The sequence below is a fragment of the Hyaena hyaena genome, unplaced genomic scaffold (genome assembly GCF_003009895.1).
Source record: "Hyaena hyaena isolate Hyena2069 unplaced genomic scaffold, ASM300989v1 scaffold_494, whole genome shotgun sequence".
NCBI classification, from domain to species: Eukaryota; Metazoa; Chordata; class Mammalia; order Carnivora; family Hyaenidae; genus Hyaena; species Hyaena hyaena.
In genome coordinates this window covers 401,245-421,885 of record NW_024081126.1, presented here as the reverse complement: position 1 = coordinate 421,885, position 20,641 = coordinate 401,245, and the positions used below count along the sequence as shown (strand labels likewise).

The 20,641-nt window shown below is 41.0% G+C and overlaps 1 protein-coding gene across 1 annotated transcript in view; it reads right to left on the bottom strand.

Moving 5' to 3' along the window:
- Window positions 1-12,825: 12,825 nt before the first annotated feature.
- Window positions 12,826-20,641, bottom strand: part of LOC120246923 (ubiquitin-conjugating enzyme E2 E2) — a 384,786-nt gene continuing 376,970 nt past the window's right edge. Inside the window, exon 6 of the mRNA XM_039254577.1 lies at window positions 12,826-13,685. Within this exon, the coding sequence (XP_039110508.1) occupies window positions 13,588-13,685 (98 nt within the window). The 3' untranslated portion in view covers window positions 12,826-13,587. The remainder of the gene's footprint in view (window positions 13,686-20,641) is intronic.

The window sequence follows — 20,641 nt, the reverse complement described above, 5'->3', positions numbered from 1 at the left end:
CCTTTGGCACTCTGGAGCCTCCAACGCCCAGGGCTAGGGCCAGTTTCTTCACATCCTGCGTTAGATCAAAAATGAGTTGGCACTGCAGCTGAGCTCCGATTGTGGGTGATGAGGACACACCGGGTGTTTTCAAACTCTTTGGCCATCATGCATCTTCATTAGCTAGTTTTGATTTATTGTCATCAAAAGGTACGTTTTGAGTGAAGACCGTTCTCTTAATTACCCTCAAACTGTTTGCTGGAGAGAATTCTGTGTTATGTTGGTAACTGTTTTTGTTTGTTTTGGTGAAACTATAGTAGTTATACATGGTTAAAATTCACATAATGCTAAAAGTATGTGATAAAAGGTTGTCTTCCTAATTCTAATTTATAATCCCCCAATCCCCTTGCTAGAGACAACTGCTGTTTCTGTTTCCTATGTATCCTTCTAGAGATAAGCGGGTGGGATGTAGCTTACTCATGAGCACTGATGAAATATTGGAAACAAATTTCACTGGAACTAGTTAGTAACTTTGGGAAAAACCACTCAATCTTCACTGATCCAGTGTTTCTACCCTGCCCCCTATTTAGCTCACATTCTTTCTTTTCTCTTCCTCTTTTAATGAATTTTTAACCCTTTTGTATTCCTGGGTTAAGTATCCAGGATAGGGACAAGGCAAGCAGCTTCCGCCACTACCTTTGGCTCATGCAGCAGATTCTGGCTGCACACACAGGTGATTGTGGCAGGATGAAGTTTTGGGAAGGGATAGAAGGTGGGGAATAGCATGTATCCAGCACCTGCTATTGGACAGGCATTTAAAAATACCACCTCACAAGGCGGGTGTTTCATTTCCAGTTTGGAGACAGGCACACAGCAGTGAGGGAGATTATGTAACTTGCCTAAGTCCCAGCTTGTATGGTTGCAGAGCTTTCTCGAATGTGCCTTCTCGTGGAGCAGGAGCTGAGGCAGGTCAGTCCTGCAACTCCCCCAGGGGAGCAGATGAACACGTACCGGCACATCTGGTCCCTTGCAGGATGCGCTTTGTCTGCATCTGTGGTCCTCCTGCTGCCATACGTCATCTAGGAATGTGCTACAGGCGTAGTGAGTGCATGAGCTCATCTTGAAAACATACAGCTTGCCGTGCCAGTGGGATTCCCAGGCAGCCAGTTTTAGTGGGAGGTGGGAGATTTCAAGCTGACATTTGTGGGACCACAGGTGAGTGACTTAGAAGTCATCAGAAAACATGAGATGATCAAACGAGGAGGAAGGTGAGAAGAAACGACAGAAAACCAGGGATCAGATATACTCAGTGGGTGGGAAAGCCTGCCCTTGGGGCCTGTGGGATTCAAACCTGAGCCACGGGAGAAAAGAAGTTTGGGAAGGAGGGTGATGGCATGGAATGTGCTATCTGGAGCCTGAAGATGAGCTTCGAGAAGACGCTATTGGTTCTGATGATCAGTGACACGTGGGTGAGTGAGTAAATGGCAGAAAGGAAGCCAGACCGTGTGCGAGAGTGAGGCGGGGAGAAGGGCAAGGGAGACAGAGAAGCCCACTTAGTGTTCATGTTCACCTCGTGTCTCGTTTTTGGCCTGCTGCAACTTTATGAGGTTGGATTTACCAGCCTCTATTCTCTTTATTCTGAAGCCTGGCATTTCTCCCAAGAGCACCAGTTCTGCCTAATGAGGGCAGCTCAAGTGAATCCACGGGAAAGAAAAAGGAAAGTGATATTTTAATTTTATCCAGCCTGAAATGCAAGGAATGTGCCTGCAATTCTGAATCATAAATGTATCAACGCATTATTTTATGGAAGAGATGTGTTCTGCCCAAATTGGCTGTGAAGTGAATAAACATTAGTTTTCTACTGAATTCAGCTATAAAATGACTAGAAATCTTCCCAGGGGGATTGGAAGAAAAAAAAAAAAAAGAAAAGGAAAGAGAAAAAAGTAGAAACTTACTGCCAGAGGGAAGAGAAGAAATGGCCACGGAGCTCTTAGGTGGGCGTGTGAAGTGCAGGGGTGGCTTCGTGCTCTCTGGAACTGATTTGTGTTGCTTTCTTCCAAATACCCCAGACTATAAGGGTCACCCACATTTCTTCCTGCTTTGTTCTCCTTGCTTTCCATTGAAGGGGCTATTAAGCCCAACAGAGCTGCATGCAATATTTTGCTTTACCTGGGTTTTGGTTGTATGGACCCAGTAATTTCCTATATCACTAACTAGTGAATTTGTAATTATGTATATCAAGTTTCCTTGGATTGGGAGATCGGATCACACAGTGGTTTAGCCCATGAGCTTTGCAGCCACAGTGATCTGGGTTTGAGACCAGCAATTATGAGTTTGGATCTATTAAACCTCTGGGTCTCAATTTCCACACCCGTATGATGAAGATAATTCACACCTCAGGGGATTACAGAAAGGATTAAATGAGATTTTATGTACACATACACATACTTATATACTTATATAGTGGGTTCCATGCTCTGTGCTGAATATTTGCATAGTAGTGATTGTGGTAGTGATTATGGTGACAATAATAATTACAGTGATGATGATAATAGTAATACAGAATCTTGTCCCAGTAGATTACCCTTTTTATTCATTAAACACAAGGCAAAAATAAGCCAACAAAGGAGAAAAAGCAGCCTGACATATTCTGCCACAGCAATCGACTTTTGTTGCCCAAAGGTACAGAGTCTTCAGCTTTCTAGAATTTCGAGCCTTTGACATTAGTACTTCTGAATTTCACCCCTAATTGCAATGCCAACTTAAAAAAAAAAATCTACAGATAAGAAATGTTACCATATTCTTGAGAACCTCCAAGGCACATCACCACCCAAGAATATCCTGCCCAGGGTATCTTGTTACTTTGTTAATTTTAAACAAAATGTGGCAAGAACCCTGGAATGTGTGTGCCCGCCCAAGTGCACCTGTTTGGACACATGATCACCAACAAAGTCACTCTCCTTGCAGGGAGAGGCAGGAAGGTGTAGGAAGAAGGGTTCAGAGTCCTGACAAAGGTCACTTCCTAGCTGGGTGACCTTTGGGCAAGTTACTCAACCATTCTGTGTCTGTTTGCTCACCTGTAAACTGGAGGTGATTATGCCTCTCCTACAGGGCTTATCCTAGGGACAGAGGTGAGATTAGAACGTATACGTAAATGACCTGGCATGGAGCCAGCACATTAGCGGTTCTTCTCTTCCCCTTCTCAGGGCACTTGGTATTATTGTTACCAGTAAACTCAGAATTCAGATTACTGCAATTGTCAACACTAGCAGACAGAAACAGTGACACACACATATCCAGATTGCACACAAAACCTGAATCATGTGGAGAGCAAACCGCTGCATTCAAAACAGGAGATCTGTTCCAGTTATAGTAACTTGACTATGTTGTTAACGGCTAACCCTGGGGACCAATCACACAGTGAAACGTCTCAAGGCCACACTGCCCGTTACTGATACGTAATCAACACCTTCCATCCTTCGCTTGCCTTTAGACCCTCACTGTCAGGATGGATATCAGGCTCCATCATTTAGTCGTTCTTTGTGAGTGCCCTTAATTCTCCAGCTTTTCTCTCGACCCCCTGCCTACGTGGCCCAGCACAGTCCATTCTTGGTTGCCTGTCCGCCTTCTGTTCCTGAACGTCGATGAAGAAAGTCATTCAGGCTGGAGACTAGTTGTTTCAGTTTCTTTGAGCTCAGAGCTCCCATCTCTATGTGGGTGGTGCTCCACACTGCTCACTCTCCCCTTTCTGAGATGGCCATCTCAGGGCTCCTCTCCTCCCTAACCTCCCATGTTCCCTTTCTGCCTCCTACGTGATTCTGTTTCATTCTTTTTTTTTTTTTTTAATTTTTAAAAATTTTTATTTATTTCTGAGAGAGAGAGACAGCGTGAGCAGGGGAGTGTCAGAGAGAGAGGGAGACACAGAATCCAAAGCAGGCTCCAGGCTCCGAGCTGACAGCACAGAGACCGACACGGGGCTCGAACCTACAAACCAAACTGTGAGGTCAGGACCTGAGCTGAAGTCGGATGCCCAACCGATAGAGCCAGGGACCCCTCTTTATCTCCTTTCAAAACAATTCTTATTGAAAGAATTTTCTACCTACGCTGCCGATTCCAAGTTTTATCTCCTTTGTTATGTCTTTATTTTCCTTCTGATTTCAAAAGTAATACACACTCATTATAAAAAAAAATTAAGCTTATCAAAATATATCACACAGAAACTAAACCCTTATCCCCTCTTATGAAAGCTTACTTACAATCTGTTTTTCACATTAACATTTTTTTAATTTGGAAAAATATTTACATATAGAAAAGTACAGATGATGCTATAACAACATCCTGTTGTTTTCAACCACCCGACGTGTGTTAACATTTGTCATAGTTATTGGCTTTCTAGCTCCATACAAAAAGAAACGTAAGATGAGAGGTAAAACTGAAATCTTGTGTCTGCCTAGTGTTGTTCCTTCCTTTCCCCGAAGGCAGCCATCAGCATGAGTTTGGCGTGCATGTTTTTAGGCTCAGATCAGCTGCAAGCATCAGAAACCCCAACACAGCAGGACTTAAAGGAGATAAAAATGGACTTCTGTCTGCATGGAAGTCTGGGCAGGACGTCCACGGTCCTTCAGTGCTCTATGTATCCGGGATCTAGGCTCCACTGTCCTGGCACCCTGGAGCCCCATCCTCTCCTGGGCTAAGGTAGCAGCCCCAGTTCTTGCATTTCAGCAGCAGGAAGGAAACTGAACTCTGGAATGGCTCTTACCCCGTAGAGTTTTCCCTTGTGTAAGTTCTACTTTGCCTATACTTCTTATGGTCCGTCAAGTTTCTGCTGCTATGGTCAACCTCGGAATTTTTCACCTGCCAATGGCGTTCCCCGCCTGCCCCCCCCCACCCCCCCAGCATAGATGTTATTTTAAAAATAAATGTTTTAAAGTAAATGTGTTAAAATGTCATCTCTGGACGTTTGGGTCAGGATGGTTGATAAGCTGTGTGGTTCATCCACAAAGTTTGTTTCTGGTCTTTCTCATTTTACACTCACTTTGAGTGATATCATCCTCTTTTGAGTCACATTTCTTTCCAACATACAAGGATCCCGAACATTATAGCTTCATCTGGGACACTGAGCTTTTTCCTGAATGTGAGCCTCATACATCCGATGGCCAGACATTTCTAGTTGGATGTATCCAAGGTGCTCCAGTCTCCACACGTTCCAAACTGCACTTCTGCCTTTTGCTGTGCCACATTCTCTTGGGTGTGGCCCTTGCTGACATGGTCCCAGCTGGCTCACTAGCACCACCCCTCCATTCCAGACCACGGAAAGTGTAAAGAGGAAGTGGAGGGTGAGAGCTTCCTTGTACAGGATGAGATCTGGAATTTGCTCCTGTCGCTTCTGCTCACTTCCTTTGGCACTGGTATTAGTTACTGCTGTATAACAGAGCACTTCAAAACTCAGTGGCTGAAATCGATACCATTTATTATTGCTCACAAATAAGGATTGGGTGGACAGCTTATCTGGTCTTAGTTGAGCTGATGAATGCAATTGCTGTCAGCCCTAGGCACGTGGTTCTGCTGATCTTGCCTGGGCTACCTGGGATAATGGTGGATGGACTGGTCTAGGATTATCTCAGCTCGTCTCCACATGGTCTCTCATCTTCTGGGAGCCTAGCCTGGGACTTACTCTCAGGGCATGGAAGAGTTCCAAGAGAGTTGGGAAGTGCACATGACTTCTGGAGGCCCAGGCCTAAAACCAGTGTAAGATCATTCCCACCAGTCTACTGGCCAAAGCAAGTCATGAGGCCAGCTCTGATTCAAGGGGTGAAAGAAGAAAACACTCCGTTTCTTCATGGAAGAAGCTGTAAAAATGTGGATACTGGAAGGATTGAGAATTGGGACCCTTTATTATAATGAACCTATGACAGGAAGACTGGGGAATGTAATTCTTAGTTAGGTGTCATGTGCCCAGTGAAAACTTGATAGTTCTATTTATCAAAGGAAGAAAGGGAGAATAGGTACTAGGGATAACGTATAGACGGCCTCACAAGGAATTCTAGTTCCCCATTCATCTTCCCTAAATGGAAGCTACTACACTTTCCATCTCTTGCTATCAATAAGAATATTACTATTCTGACAAAATTTCTGTTCTTTTAAAACAATTTTTTAATGTTTACTTTTGAGAGAGAGAGAGAGAGAGAGAGAGAGAAAGAGAGAGAGAGAGAGAAAGAGAGAGAGAGAGTATGAGCAAGGGAGGGGCAAAGAGAGAGGGACACACAGAATCTGAAGCAGGGCCCAGGCTCTGAGCTGTCAGCATAGAGCCTGGTGCAGGGCTCAAACCCACAAACTGTGAGATCATGACCAGAGCTAAAGTTGGACGCTCAACAGAGTGAGCCACCCAGGTGCCCCCAAAATTTCTGTTCTTAACTAGTGCACAAATTTTTTTTTTTTTTTTTTTTACAAATAGTTTATTGTCAAGTTGGTTTCCATATAACACCCAGTGGTGCACAAATTTTTTATTTCCCTGGACTCTGCTGACCTAGCAACTTACTCTTAATCCATAAAACAAATCAACTTAAGGAGCTTGCAAACATGGAGTTTAATACATACAGTCTTTAAGTTATTTTGCAGTTAGTGCCCAGGAAAATGGCATTTAAAAAAAATCTAAACCTACTTTTTACTTATTTTACTCAACTATTTAAAAAATACCAAACAATAACAAGACCATTTGTCCAAAGTCCAAGAGCTCAAATCTGGATTGACATTGGCATTTTACTACACAGGACTAAGAACACACAAGAATTTCGGGATTCGTTAATAGGGACAGATGTTTTACATTGAAGTAAAAATGGCATAGTCATGCTTGAATTTAAAATAATTTCCCCATTATTGTTTAAAGTGAATGGGTTCTCCTGGGGATTCCTAACAGCTTCTGGAGTTTCTCATCATAGGTTTTGGATAACTGTCCATAAGCTGCTGTGATTGTTAAGTCACGGTGGCCGGGAGCTGTTTGGGAAACAAAGTCGTGAGCTGTCCGTCTAAAGGACAGAGACTAAAACTGTTCAATTTCATGACAGTGGCCATCTTCATTTATTTGTTTGCCAGTAGTTTCGAGGCGGAGACTGAACAATGAAGAATGTTATCATCTTACTTGTAGACAAGCTCAGCAGAGGCAGGCCGTACCAGGCGAGCATGACCTCTCTCTGCCCCTTTGTACTGCGCTTGCACTACAGATTAAGTCGGTGAATCTGTGGGGTGCTTCTCAGTGGCACCAACTGTAAAGCATCTGTTACTTTGCTGTTGCCTATCTTGACAGAATCTCTCAGGAGGTCTAAATTTCCTACAAAGCAGGACGTGATTGTCATCCTGAACTGTGACCTCCCGTCCAATTTTTAAAAAGATGGATGAGCCTGCAACGTTGTGCGGGAGGAGGGGGTGAAAGGAGGGTGGGATTGGGAATCATGCCAGCCCCGCAGGATTCTGATGTGACTGGGTCAGGTTTTTTGTGTAGCCAGAACTGAAAGCCTTGACACCAGGAGGTCCGGAGCGGCTGGGGTTGGCCCCCACTTTGACGATGTGGGTTTATAAACAGGCAAGAGATGATCACATCATCTCCTCCACTGTCCTGTGGGGCTCTGATACATTAAGAGATTTTAAAATTCAGGAATTTCCCTTTTAAAAATTCCCCTCAGAGTGCCTGGGTGACTCAGTCTGTTAAGCATCTGATTCTTGGTTTTGGCTCAGGTCATGATCTCATGGTTTGTGGGATTGAGCCCCACACTGAGATCTTTGCTGACAGTGTGGAGCCTGCTTGGGATTCTCTCTCTCTCTCTCTCTCTCTCTCTCTGCCTCTCCCCTGCTCGTGCATGCTCTCTCTCAAAATAAATAAATAAACTTAAAAAAAACCTCTCAAAAAGCATATTATGCATAAGACTACTTCAGAGAAAGGCGTACATACCTAAAGTCATGTTTGAAGATGTAAAGGAAGAGTGCAGTTGGTTTATATCACTCATACGCTTCTGAACCAGGGAATGAGTGAAGACGGTCGGGTGTGAGAACCATATGAATTGTTAAGATTCTTCGGACTGTCGAGTGTGCATCTCTTCTAAAAGGATCACTGCGAATCAGGGAAACACTGCTCCCCAAGGACAACATTTCCAAGGGCTAAACTGGCCCTGTGCAATACCTGAGACCTGACGCTGAAATTTAGCACAAGCACAAAAGCTCGAATGACCAATAGCCCTGGTTTGTCCCACACTGAGGGGGTTGAGACATGGGACTTTCTGTTTTAAAACGGAAAGTCTTGGCCAAATTGGGGTAATTTCCTTACCCTAATCCATGTTATCCGTGCACATGGTGGAATGTGAGAGTGAAGGTATGTAGGGCAGGAGCCATGTTCCAGGCTCCAGGAAGCAGTCAGCTCCCTGGGGGTGTCTGGGTGTAGGGAAATGTACATCTCCTAAGGCAGGTCCTCGGAGGCCAGGCTCCCCTGAGCCCCTGAACGTGTCAACCTCAAGAGATTCCAGATCTGATGTAACTTACAGTACTATGGTCCAGAATATAGTTACTCTATATTCTGCCCTGAATTTCCTCTGAGGACAGCTGCAGGACTCATTAAGGACACAAGGTGTGCCCTCAAGGCCTGAGAGGTTCCACCCCACATACCAGAGAGCCCCGTACCGAAGGGACATCCTGACAGTGTTATAAAGCCACCTTAAAATAAAATAAAATGCAAGGGTAGGTCAGGATCCTCTGGTTGGGTTTTTGTACAACTGTTTTCAGTATCAACTATGAATGTATCTCTTTTTAATACACAACTTATTATAGAGACATTTAAAAATTGCCACGTATGGATAAAGAAGATGTGGTATATATACAATGGAATATTACTTGGCCATCAAAAAGACTGGAATCTTGCCATTTGCAACGATGTGGACGGAGTCAGAGTATAATGCTAAGTGGAATCAGAGAAAGACAAATACCATTATGGTTTCATTCATCAGGTGGAATTTAAGAAACAAAAAGGTAAACATAAGAGAAGGAATAAAGAGAGGGAAGCAAAACATAAGAGACTCTAAATGATAGAGAACAAACTGAGGGTTGCTGGAGGGAGATGGGAAGGGGGATGGGCTAAATGGGTGATGGGCGCTTGCTGGATTGAGCACTGGGTGCTATATGTAAGTGATGAATCACTAAATTCTGCTCCTGACACCAATATAACACACAGTATGTTAACTAATTAAAAACTTGAAACACACACAAAAAAGAAAAAATACTAATTGCCGTGGAATTTGTTAGGAATAATTAATGGCCCCTTTTATTATGCAGGATTGAAACACAGAGGAGTTCAGGGGTCTCCCAAGCGCCAGGTTTCCCATACTTGGTCACGTCTAAGATTAGAAGTGCTGTTTGGTCTCCCATGTAATCTCAGGTCCATACCTTCAACATTTTTTTCCAATTATTGAAGATGGCTGAACCCCCACTACCTAGAAATTGTATGGCACTTTGACTCTAAGACTGAGTATGACAACCTGTTTCTATAGTATGATCTCATGGTTTGCAGAAAGGTGCATGTGGTCTTGCATATAGCACGGCTCTGGTGTCACGCTTGGGTGGAAATCTCACGCGAGTATCTTGCTCACTGTGCATAAACAAGGGCTGCTGTCTTAGTCCGTTCAAGCTACTCTAACAAAATACCACAGCCGAGGTGGTTTATAAACAATAGAAACTTACTTCTCACAGTTCTGGAGAATGGAAGCCCAAGATCCAGGTGCTGCATGGCTGGGTTCCAACCAGGGCCTCTTCCTGGCTGCAGACTGCTGACATCTCACCGCTCTGCATCTGATGAAAGGGAGTCAGGGGTCTCTTTTATAAGAGCACTAATCCCAATCATGAGGGCTGTCTTATAAACTCATCATTTCCCAAAGGCCTTATCTCCTAACACCATCACCTTGGGATTAAGATTTCAACCTATGAATTAAGGCACGGGAGGGGGAGACACAAGTGTTTTAGACCATGGCAGCCTACACCCTGAAGGACTATGCGGAGGTTTTATTAGGTAACTTATGGCCTGGTACACAGTATATTCTGAATAAATATTGGCTTTCTTCTTAATTCCCAAACCAGTATTGTAAGATGAACTTCTAGGCTGACTCTCTAATCTTGGAATAAGAAGAAAATGTTGACTACTTCTGTACTTGCTGCATTCAATGGATTCCTGTAAAAGAGATGAAGAATGTTCTATGTATTTCTAGTTTTATGACAAATCAAGGCCACAACCTTCTGAGATACTTAAGGTCAATAAATATCATTTCAAACTACTTTCTCAATGGCCAGAAGTCTTGCCTCTGTCAAGGATCTGCCAACATTTTACTTAACAAATCTATAAAATACTATAACTAGCAAAACTGGGATGGAAAGTTAAAAAATTAAGGTACAAAATCACTCTTGAAGTTTAGAAATGCTGTCCCCATGATTATTAGTGAAATGACTGCTCCCAAATCTTCTTTTGCAAACACTTAAAGAAACTTATTAGAACTGTATTGCCTGCTGTGGTTATAGATTTCAAGTAAAATTACTACATTATCTGGAATCTAGACTTAACAGGCTCAACTAAGGATTTGTTGCTCTCTCTGGAATTTCTCTAGCTTTCACATTTTGAGGCGAAGGCACATTTGTTTGTCATTAAGTATTTAGAGTTCATAAACACAGGGAAAGACATTTTAGAGATTTCCTATCAAATTGACATAGAATCTAAAGATGGCTCATGGGAAAGCAAACACAGATTTATGACAGGAATTCCTTCTAGAACTATTATAATCTCTGGCTCCCAAATAACACATATTTTTTAAATGATCTGAAGTACAACCAGAGAGGAGATGTGGATGTAATATATTGGATACATCATTTAAAATATGTCCAATGGAGCTGACATTTTTTAAAAGAAGAAAAGCAAACTGAATTTAGACATTATCAATAAAAGTCAGTTTTAATATCATAAGTCTAGTTGAATCAGCCAAAATAAAAAAAATCAGTTTAATAAGACTATTAATATGGCTCAGTGCTTTCAGGATCAACTTTTAAAATCTAAAGTATTAAAGTAAATCTAGAAATCTTTGGTGAGAAAATCTGTAAATAGTAGCACATTATAAGGAATTTCCTAAAAATTAGTCTTGTATTATATTAATTAAATTACTTCTTTTTTAGGGCACGTAGGTGGCTCAGTCGGTGAAGCATCCAACTACTGGTTTTGACTCAGGTCACGATGTCCTGCATTTGTGTGATTGACCCCTGAGTCAGGCTCCTCACTGATGAAGCCTTCTTGGGATTCTCTCTCTCCCTCTCACCCCTCTGCCCCTAGTCTATGGGGGAGGGTCTGTATCAGGGACTGGCAAAGTACAACTCATGGGCCAAATTTGGCTACTGATTGTTTTGATACATAAAGCTTTATTGGAATACAGTTATGCCCATTCACACGTATGACCTGTAGGAAAACGTTTTCAAATAAAATGAATGCAAAATCATTATGAGAAGGACAAAAAAATATCCCTATGTACTCTGGCTTAAAGGTTACCTTTTCAATATTTAAACGATATTTTCTTCAGGATTTCTTTTTAACTGCAAAACCCTGCATCTTTTGAATCAGATATTTAAAATGTTCCAAATAAACATTTTAAATTTGAATCAGAAATATATAAGAGGTGAATGACTTCCATTTGTAACTCCCACTATTTAGCAGTAAAGATGTTCCTTAAATGAGACCAAGCTCCATGGTGGGCTTGTAACTGTAATTAGTAACAGCAGGAGTCTCCAATATGCCTTGTAACACAAAGAACCCTGAATTTCAGTCAGCATGTCAGTAGGTTTTTCCTTTTTTTTTTTTTTCCAAAATCTTTATTTTATTTACTTAAGTTTATTTTTAAATTTTATCTATCTATCTATCTATCTATCTATCTATCTATCTATGTATCTATTTTGAGAGAGGGCCCAAGTGAGTGGGGCAGAGAGAGAGAGAGAGAGAGAGACGTGGGTCTCATTCCAAGTGGGGCTTGTGCTCACGAATACAGGACATGAGCTCAACCCGACGTGGAGCTCAAACCCACAAACTGTGAGATCATGACATGAGCCAAAGTCAGATGCTTAACCGACTGAGCCACCCAGGAGCCCACTCAGTATGTTTTTTAAACTGCACCACACTCAAGTTTTCTCTGCCTCTATAGCTGCATATCTAAAACAGTCTGAAGGTCAAAGCCAGACAGACATACCCTTGTCACAAATGTGTTGACCATGAATGATACATTTGGGTTTATTTCTTCCACTAAAATTATGGGAAAAAACAAAACATACCTAAAATAGTCTGAAGGTTAGAGCCAGATATACATACCCTTGTCAGTGAATGTGCTGACCATGACTGACAGAGTTTACTTCTCCCACTAAAACTATGGAGAAAAAACAAAACCAAAACTCAAGGGTAATCATGAGAGCAATCTTCAGAGGAAAAGGGAAGAGAAATAAATTCAGAAGTGGTTAAACACAAGGATCAGTCTGACTTGACTTTCACGAGAAGGGTATTTTTGGAGTCCCATATTTTAATTTTCAAGTAAAGAAGGTTAGAACAGAAAGGAGGTCTATGACAAAGCAGTGTGTGGCCAATATGTAAAGTGATAGTGACCTGAAACAACCACAAGATCATCAGGTTATTGGCAGCTGGAGAAATTCCACATGGTAAGCAACTCAGCTATAAAGAAACATTAAAGGTTTGAGATGAAAAATACACTTGAATCTGTAATTGAATTAGACAAGCCTTGCTGCATGTAGGGCTATGCTAGTCACCAGGATACAAAGCTGGGTTACCAGAAGTGCATTTATCAGCCACAGTGATTTATTGAGTGCTTTAATAATACAAGTGTACATCAACTGATCCACAGTCAAAAGTGGCAGGTCCCTAAGAAATTTACAAGCACTTTAAGTAAATCAAAATACATATTATTTTGTTCAATCCAACAGTCTTCTGTGTGGGAGACAGAAGGCTAGTGATAAACAGAGTCTCAGTAATGCACAGTGATTCTGATTGAAGCTTTTGTACAAAAAACTTGTTCCCAGTAGCATGCACCCACCAATAAAGACTTCAGTACAAAAAATTAATCCTAAGCACTACATTTAAGTAGAAATGAGATATAATTCTGAATTCGTGTTTTCCCAAAGATCACATAAAAGGAAAAAAATCAAAATAAAACAAACAACAAAAAACAAAACCACACAGTAATACAAAGCTTTGTAAGAAAGCTCTTACTATTACAGATCCAACATTGTTTGCACTGAAAACAAAAGCTCCCATCCATGTTGAGGTGGGAAAAAAAAAACCCCAAATCTTTCAAGTTAATAGAAATCAAACAAAGGGAAGAAACTGAGAAGGCGGTGGTGGAGGGAAGAGAGAAGGAAAAGGAGGAAGTGAAGGAAGGGACAAGGGACGGGAGATGGATGACATACCATCAGAAAAAGGTTCAAAATGTAATAAAAATAAGAAGATCAGAACCGAGGTCCGGAGGGGTGGGTAGGGCTATTGATGCACTTGGTGAATGTGCTTGCACAGGTCCGGCGGGGGCAGCGGGCAGCAGGCCCCTATGTGGCATACCGCTTGGTCCACTGTCTGGCCATCCGGTCGTGCTCTGCTCTGTTGGTCATGTACTGTGTGGCGATGCTGCCCACCAGAGGGTCAGCTGCAAGGGAAGCAGAGTCGGGAGTCAGTAAACAGCAGCAGGACCTCCTCTTTCAAAGTTGGGGAAAAAGAGTGTCTGGAAAGCCAGCCCTAGTTCAGGGAGTAGATGGGGAGGTGGTGGAAAGTGGCTGCTCTAACCTGGAACGAAGTCGCTTTAGCAAAGACCCATAAATGACCTGCCAGTGACACATTTCACACCAGTTGCCCAAAGAGTCATCTACTTGTACCTTTACTGATAGCTCCTGCCATGTTTCCCTTCAGGTCTTGTTCTCCCTGTGCCCACCGCATACCTCTCATCCTTCACCCCTTGTTTTCATTTCACTGAAAACTCTCAGCCCAAGTGGCTGAGCTGGCCTGGCCAAGTCCTCTACCCTGAGGCTTAGTTCCGAGGCGGCAGTGGCACTCACACCCCTGGTGGCCCGCACTGACGGAAGCTTCAAGAGTCTGAGTCAAACACAATCAAGCAGCAGCCCTGAGTGAGACCCACTGACACAGGGGAAGATGGTCTGCCTCTTCCTCTGAACTGGGGAATATCAAAATCCACTTAGCTCTTTATTACAAAAATACTGGTAGATATTAAATAATAGCTAATACTCAGATATACCATGTCCTAAAACTAACAGTAATTCCATAAAACTCTGAGGAGCTGACACAGCAGTAAACTGAAACATGACTTGCTCCTCAAGAGCTGGCGTCTATGTCACTCAAGACAGGTGTTTAATTGAACAGAATGTCTATTAGTGAAATGCATTAAAAGTCCATTTGTCTTTCCAAACGCAATGGTCAAGGTAAAGGACAGGTTTAATGCCAGAATGACCAGTGATGTTCTGCCTCAACTCGTATCTTTACAGTGTGGGCATATGGGGAACAAGACAGGCCTGTCATTTCAGCTCAAAGGAGAAAGAAGGGACACATGACGGACAGGGAACAAGAAGCTGTGGGTGGGAAAGTGTTAAAACTATTTCAGTAGGGGAAGAAGGGAAAAATCTCACAAGGCGGAGCACTGATAAAATTAACATGCATTGTGCAAAATTTCTTTGTACGCTTAAACAATCTAATGTTAGATTTCCTTGAGAGTTCCTTTTACCTTTTCAAGTCTGATTTTAAAAAGAATATTTTTCCACCTGTAAAATTATGCATGCTACCTGTAAAAGCAGTAATTAATAAAAACCATGTCCAACAATACACAAGACAGAAAGCTATAAGTGAAGATCATCTCCAAACTTACTCAGAAAGAAGCAGATCTTCTTGGACTTCTTCTCTAAACACAAAATTAGGGGCTACTAGGTGGCTCAGTCGGTTAAGCGTCCGACTTCGGCTCAGGTCATGATCTCACAGTTTGTGGGTTCGAGCCCCGCGTCGAGTTCTATGCTGATAGCTCAGAGATTGGAGCCTGTTTCGGATTCTGTGTCTCCCTCCCTCTCTGCCCCTCCCCAACTCCTGCTCTGTCTCAAAAATTAAAAAAAAAAAAATCCCAAAATTAAAATATAAACACGCAATTAATAAAAGGTCAATGTATAGGCTGCTTTTGTAATCTTAAAGAAATCATGATATGGTGAATATCTTTTATGTCAATAATCACAAATTGATTTCATCATTTTTAATATTTACCTGAATAACCAACTTCTTGTTTAGAGACATTTGGGCTCTTTCCAATTTTTGGCTTTATAAACAATGCTGTGAGGATCATTACTCTGCATACCCTTTCACAAATTTATGCAAATCTGTAATTTGTTTAATGTACAAATGAAGGAATAACATAAAGGTATAATATGAGGAAATTTAAAAATCATGTTAACCACATAGTTCTCAATGTTAAAATGTTTTGCTGAATAGAAGAAAATTACATTTGTAGGTTAGTGGATCAAAACTATGCAATATATATGTAGCAAATGACCACCACAGACAATTTAATGGAATAAGACACTCTGTAGTGTATTATAATTATGACCCTAAGTAAAAACAAATCTCCTTACACAGGTTTCATATTTCATGGATACAGATATGCCAAGGACATAATAACAGTCTCCAAACGTGAATTACTGTTTCTCTAACAATTTCTTTCTAAAAAAATAAGGAAAAAATTCCCATCACTTTAGGTTTCTACATTGTTATTCCTTTCCCAAATCTTTATCAGTCTTTGACACTATCCTCTATTGGTCTTCCTTCTCTAACTGAAGAAGATTCACAAAATTTATCAACTGATAAGTAAATTAAAGTTTAAGTCTTCTACACTCTTTGCCTTGTTCACAGCAATTATTTGAATTTTTGAGAAGAGAAGCATGTTTATGCCTACAGCACAGGGCTGGATGATTTTAAGCACTTAATTCTCCCAAATACCAATGCTTCATGTGTTAGAGATTCCCGGAGGCTGAGGAACAGGATTTACAGCGTGGGCAATGGAAAATCATGGAGGGTGAGAGTTGGTTTATAATGCTCTTCATTTACTAGACCTTTAAACCACATCACCTCATCTGTTTAATAAAAATGCCATCATTTTTGTTGACACAACACTAGCTATGAAATACCAGCCTCAATGAAAGTGCAAGACTGAAAGACCATCGACAAGGGGCAGAATACCTTCCTCTTCTCTCAGCTCCACCTCCTGGTCTCACCGCTGCCTCCCAACATAGTTTCAGGTGCAAAGAGAAGCTGTTCCACTAAATACTTGTTGACTAGACAGCCATCATGATTATTTGCAAGTGAGTGGAAAGTGATCATTATTGAGTACTCTGTCCCCTCTACCATTCTTTTGAGATCTATGTTCTGTGAACCTTTGATTCTAGAAGAGAAAGACTCAGAGAACTCCTGCAACTTCATTGCCAGGCTGGCCTCTCTCTTGGCTGGCGCTACACTGGGTACTCTGGAAGTCAAATGGGTTAATTGTCCACAAAGGGACGAGGAAGACAGGAAGCAAGACTTATAAAGGGGATAAAGAAGCAGCTGGTAAGAGAAGACTGGAAAAGACAGGCAGACTACAAATTGCTGAGTGATTTCTACTTGCAAGGTCAAAGAACATTCTATCTTGGTTGGTAGGTGAAATGGGAAAAGTTACATGGAAAACAATTTTGATTCCTTTTTTCTTAAGAAAACATATATATTCTTAAAAAACACAAACAAAAGTAGTACAGAACAGTGGAAAGGGCATGGGCTTTGGATACAGACTGTGTGGGTTTGTGTTATCAGCTCCACCAATAACTGAGTCACCTTGGGCAAATGCTTAACTTCTCTGTGCCTCAGTTTTGTCAACTACAAAATGGAGACAATAATAGTAATTACTCCATAGATTGTTATAAGAATCTAATTAATTAATTCTTGTAATGCACATACAAAGCTGCCGCTATTACTTTCAAAATAAAGACTGGCAAATAACTGTTCTTGTGCATCTTTTAAAATAGAAATCTATTGGGGCACCTGGGTGGCTCAGTCAGGTAAGCATCCAACTCTTGACTTCTGTTCAGGTCATGATATCATGGTTGTGGGATCAAGTCCCACATTGGGCTCCGTGCTGAGCGTGGGGCCTGCTTGGAATTCTCTCTCTCTCTCTCTCTCTCTCTTTCTGCCCCTCAACCATACTCTCTCTTTTTTTCGCTCAAAATAAAATAAAAATAAATTTTAAAATCTAAATCTGATTGGTCTTTGTGAAGATATTCTCTTCAGATAAAATCCAAAAGTCCTTAGTATGGCTCCCAAGATTTTTGATCTAGACGTAGTCTTTTGAGCCTTCTCTGCTTGTGCTTGAAGCCTGAAAAAACAGCTTGCAGCTTCTTCTATAAGCCCTGCTCTTCCATAGGTCTGCACTTTTACTTCTGATGCCTCCTTTGCCTGGAAGGCTTCTATTCATTTCTCCATAAAGCCCAAGCATAGCATCCTGGGGGGTGTCTTCTAGGAGCTTCCTCGCAGTCTTAGATGTCCCATTTCTGTTTTGTGTGTTCCCACCCCATCACTGCACAGAGAAGACTGCCTTTTAGTAGGCTGTTTACTAATCTGTATTTCCCATTGGACTGGAACCTATGCATTCATTCATTTGACAAGTACTTATTGAGTCCCTACTCTGTACTGGTACCAGAGAACTAGTGCTAAGCAAAATCTTGCCTCATGGGACTCTGCCTGTCACTCTGCTTCCCTTTATTAACTCTGTTTATTGCGTGAATATAAATACAGACAGAAACACATGAGACAAGTAAGTAAGGAACACACACAAAACAGCGACCATATGACTCCGTGTGGCAGGTGTCCCTGGGTGGCACTACCGTTATAAGCTGGTTCATCAAAGACATGTCTTCTCTAGATGTGAATCATCAGCGAGTCAGAGAAAGGGATCTGATGGTGACTGGGACAGCTTTCTTTCACTTTTCTCCGTTTTTTTTTTTAAACTTAATTATTTTATTATTGAAATCTGTGCTTTGCACTTTGCCATTTCAAGTGCCACTTCAAGGCTATAAATGACTGTCTTACCAGCCGTTCCATTATACCTGTGATTAACACGATTCTTTTAGCTCCATCAAGTCACTGGAGGCGTTCTGTATGTCTGCCTTGCAATGATGTGAAGTAGCTCATTTTTATGTCTTTCATGGAATCTTTCTGCTGTGGTTTGGTCTAGCCTACATTTATTTAAGTCTTTTATAAAACCAAAAAGTAATAGATACTCATTATAATAAACTGAAGTAATAAAGAAGTACATACGATAACAAGAATATTACCTATTTCCCTCTAATTTCTTCCATTACCTATACTCTTTCCATCTCAAGGTAACCATTGTAAATGGTTCGATACTCATCCCTCCATACTTTTTTAAAATTTATGTTTACATCAAATGGGAATCACATCAAAAACATTCTGCAACTTGCACTTTCATCTGTAACAATACACTGTACTTGGATTTATATGGCAGTGAAATAGGTCTAAGAGCTCATTATTCCTAATAATTATAGGCCATTCCTTCATGGTTCTTCAGCATTCAGTTCTCTGTTCCTCTACAGAGGCACACTTAAATTTGATCTGATGTTTTGTTATAACAATTAGTATTATGGTTTTGAACAGATCTCTGAGCACATGGTTGGGAGTACTTCTGGAGGGCAGATTCCTGTAAGTAACAGTGCTGACGAGAGAGTACCCATTTCAAACCTTTGGGGAACACTGCTGGATTGCCTTCACTGAAAGGGATTTACCCTGTTTCTAGGGTAAACTACCTGTCTTTGTAATCTGCATTACCTATCTTTGTAATTTTTTTTTGTTAAGCTAACAAAAAAGTCTGTTGTAACTGCATTTAACTTGATACCTTATTAAGGTTTAACATTTTCTTATTTTTGTTCACTATTTATATTTCTTTCTCTGTGATTTGCTTGCTCATGTCTGTTGTCCATTTTTTCCTACTAATATGAAGGAGCACTTTATATATAATAGATATCAGGCATGAACTGAAGCTTAGCTTGGGCCTCAGTATTTAGCCCAATCCGCATTAGTCTTTGGAAGACTGAACAGACAGATGCCTCCTTCGATGTCATTTTCAGCTTTACCAAACTTGTGGCGTTCACGGATCATGTAAGTTACCATCATCTTTAACAAGCACAATACCATCATTCATACTCAGTGCTACTGTCTGAATACTGGTTTTAAAAGTATTGGTAAGCAATATGAGCATCACTTGGGACGGAAAAGCTCTTTCAGCCAAAGCTAAACACGATGGCATACAACGGAATAATTTGGAACCACCTTCTCAGGCGGAACATTCAAACAAATGCTCCAAGTGAGATGGAAGAGCAGTCGCCATATGTGAAGAGGCTGCTGGAACAAAACGGCTCGTAGCTGTCTGTTGTCTATACCAGCACTGACAGGAAAGGACCTGGGACCAACCAGGGGCTGCCGGCAGGGAAGGCCGCACATCCAGTGACTGTGGGAAGCAGCAACCAAATGTAAAAATATTAGATACAAAAATGTGAGGGGAAAAACCTTATGTTTGCTTCTTCACTATTTGGAAAGTGATTTCTTCAGCACTGCGGGAGCACTTCAGTGACCCTGCACCCCCACCAGCAGCCAGATCCTCTGAGTCTGGGAGTTGAGAAGGGAAGTCTTTACCTTTCTGTGACTATGAAAGGAAAAGGAAAGCTTACTGATCAGATAGCAAAATCTTCATTAACAGTAACCTACACTGGCATACATACACCTCTCCTCCTTATTCATGCTTTTCATTAAGTGAAAACATCTATTTAAGTACTGCAAATATGCACAGGAGCCATCTAGTAGCTGGCAGTGCTGAGAAATTATATTGGTACATCATAATGACAGACTCTAAAAAGATACTGAATTTTTAATAATAAAATTATAATATTACTTAAATTCTTAAAATTTCATATTTACTGCCATATCTCAGAGGATCATTTTACGACGGGAATATTCAGCCTTGCCTTGGGCTGTTTATTGATTTTAACACTGGCTGATCAGTATTCAGCCAAAATAAACTCATGCACCTCTAACAATAACACTATATATTGTGTATGGAGAAAATATTTTCTCTCAGTGTATTGTTTGCCCTTTCACCTAACTTATGATGCCCCTTGCCATACATAAGTTTAAATTTTTTAATAAGTCTTATTAACATAAATATAATTGCTTATTTATAAATATAAATGCTTATTTATAAAGGTCCCCCTTTGTTCACTCCAGTATTTTAAAATATCCCCTTCTATTTACATATAGTAACTTTTATGTGTAATGCTAGCTTTATCATTCTTAAGATTCCTACACAGATCTTGATTTGATTCTGTACTTGATGTTCTTTCAATAGATTAATTTGTCTTTTGCTTTATTTGTTCATCCTGCTTTTCTCACTATAGTTTTATAGTGTGTTTTGGTATCTGGTAGGGTAAGTTCTTACCCTTTCCCATTTTTTTTCTTTACTAAAATTTTATTTAAAGAACCCTAATCTTGATGAGGTTGAGACTCAGAGTATTTAAA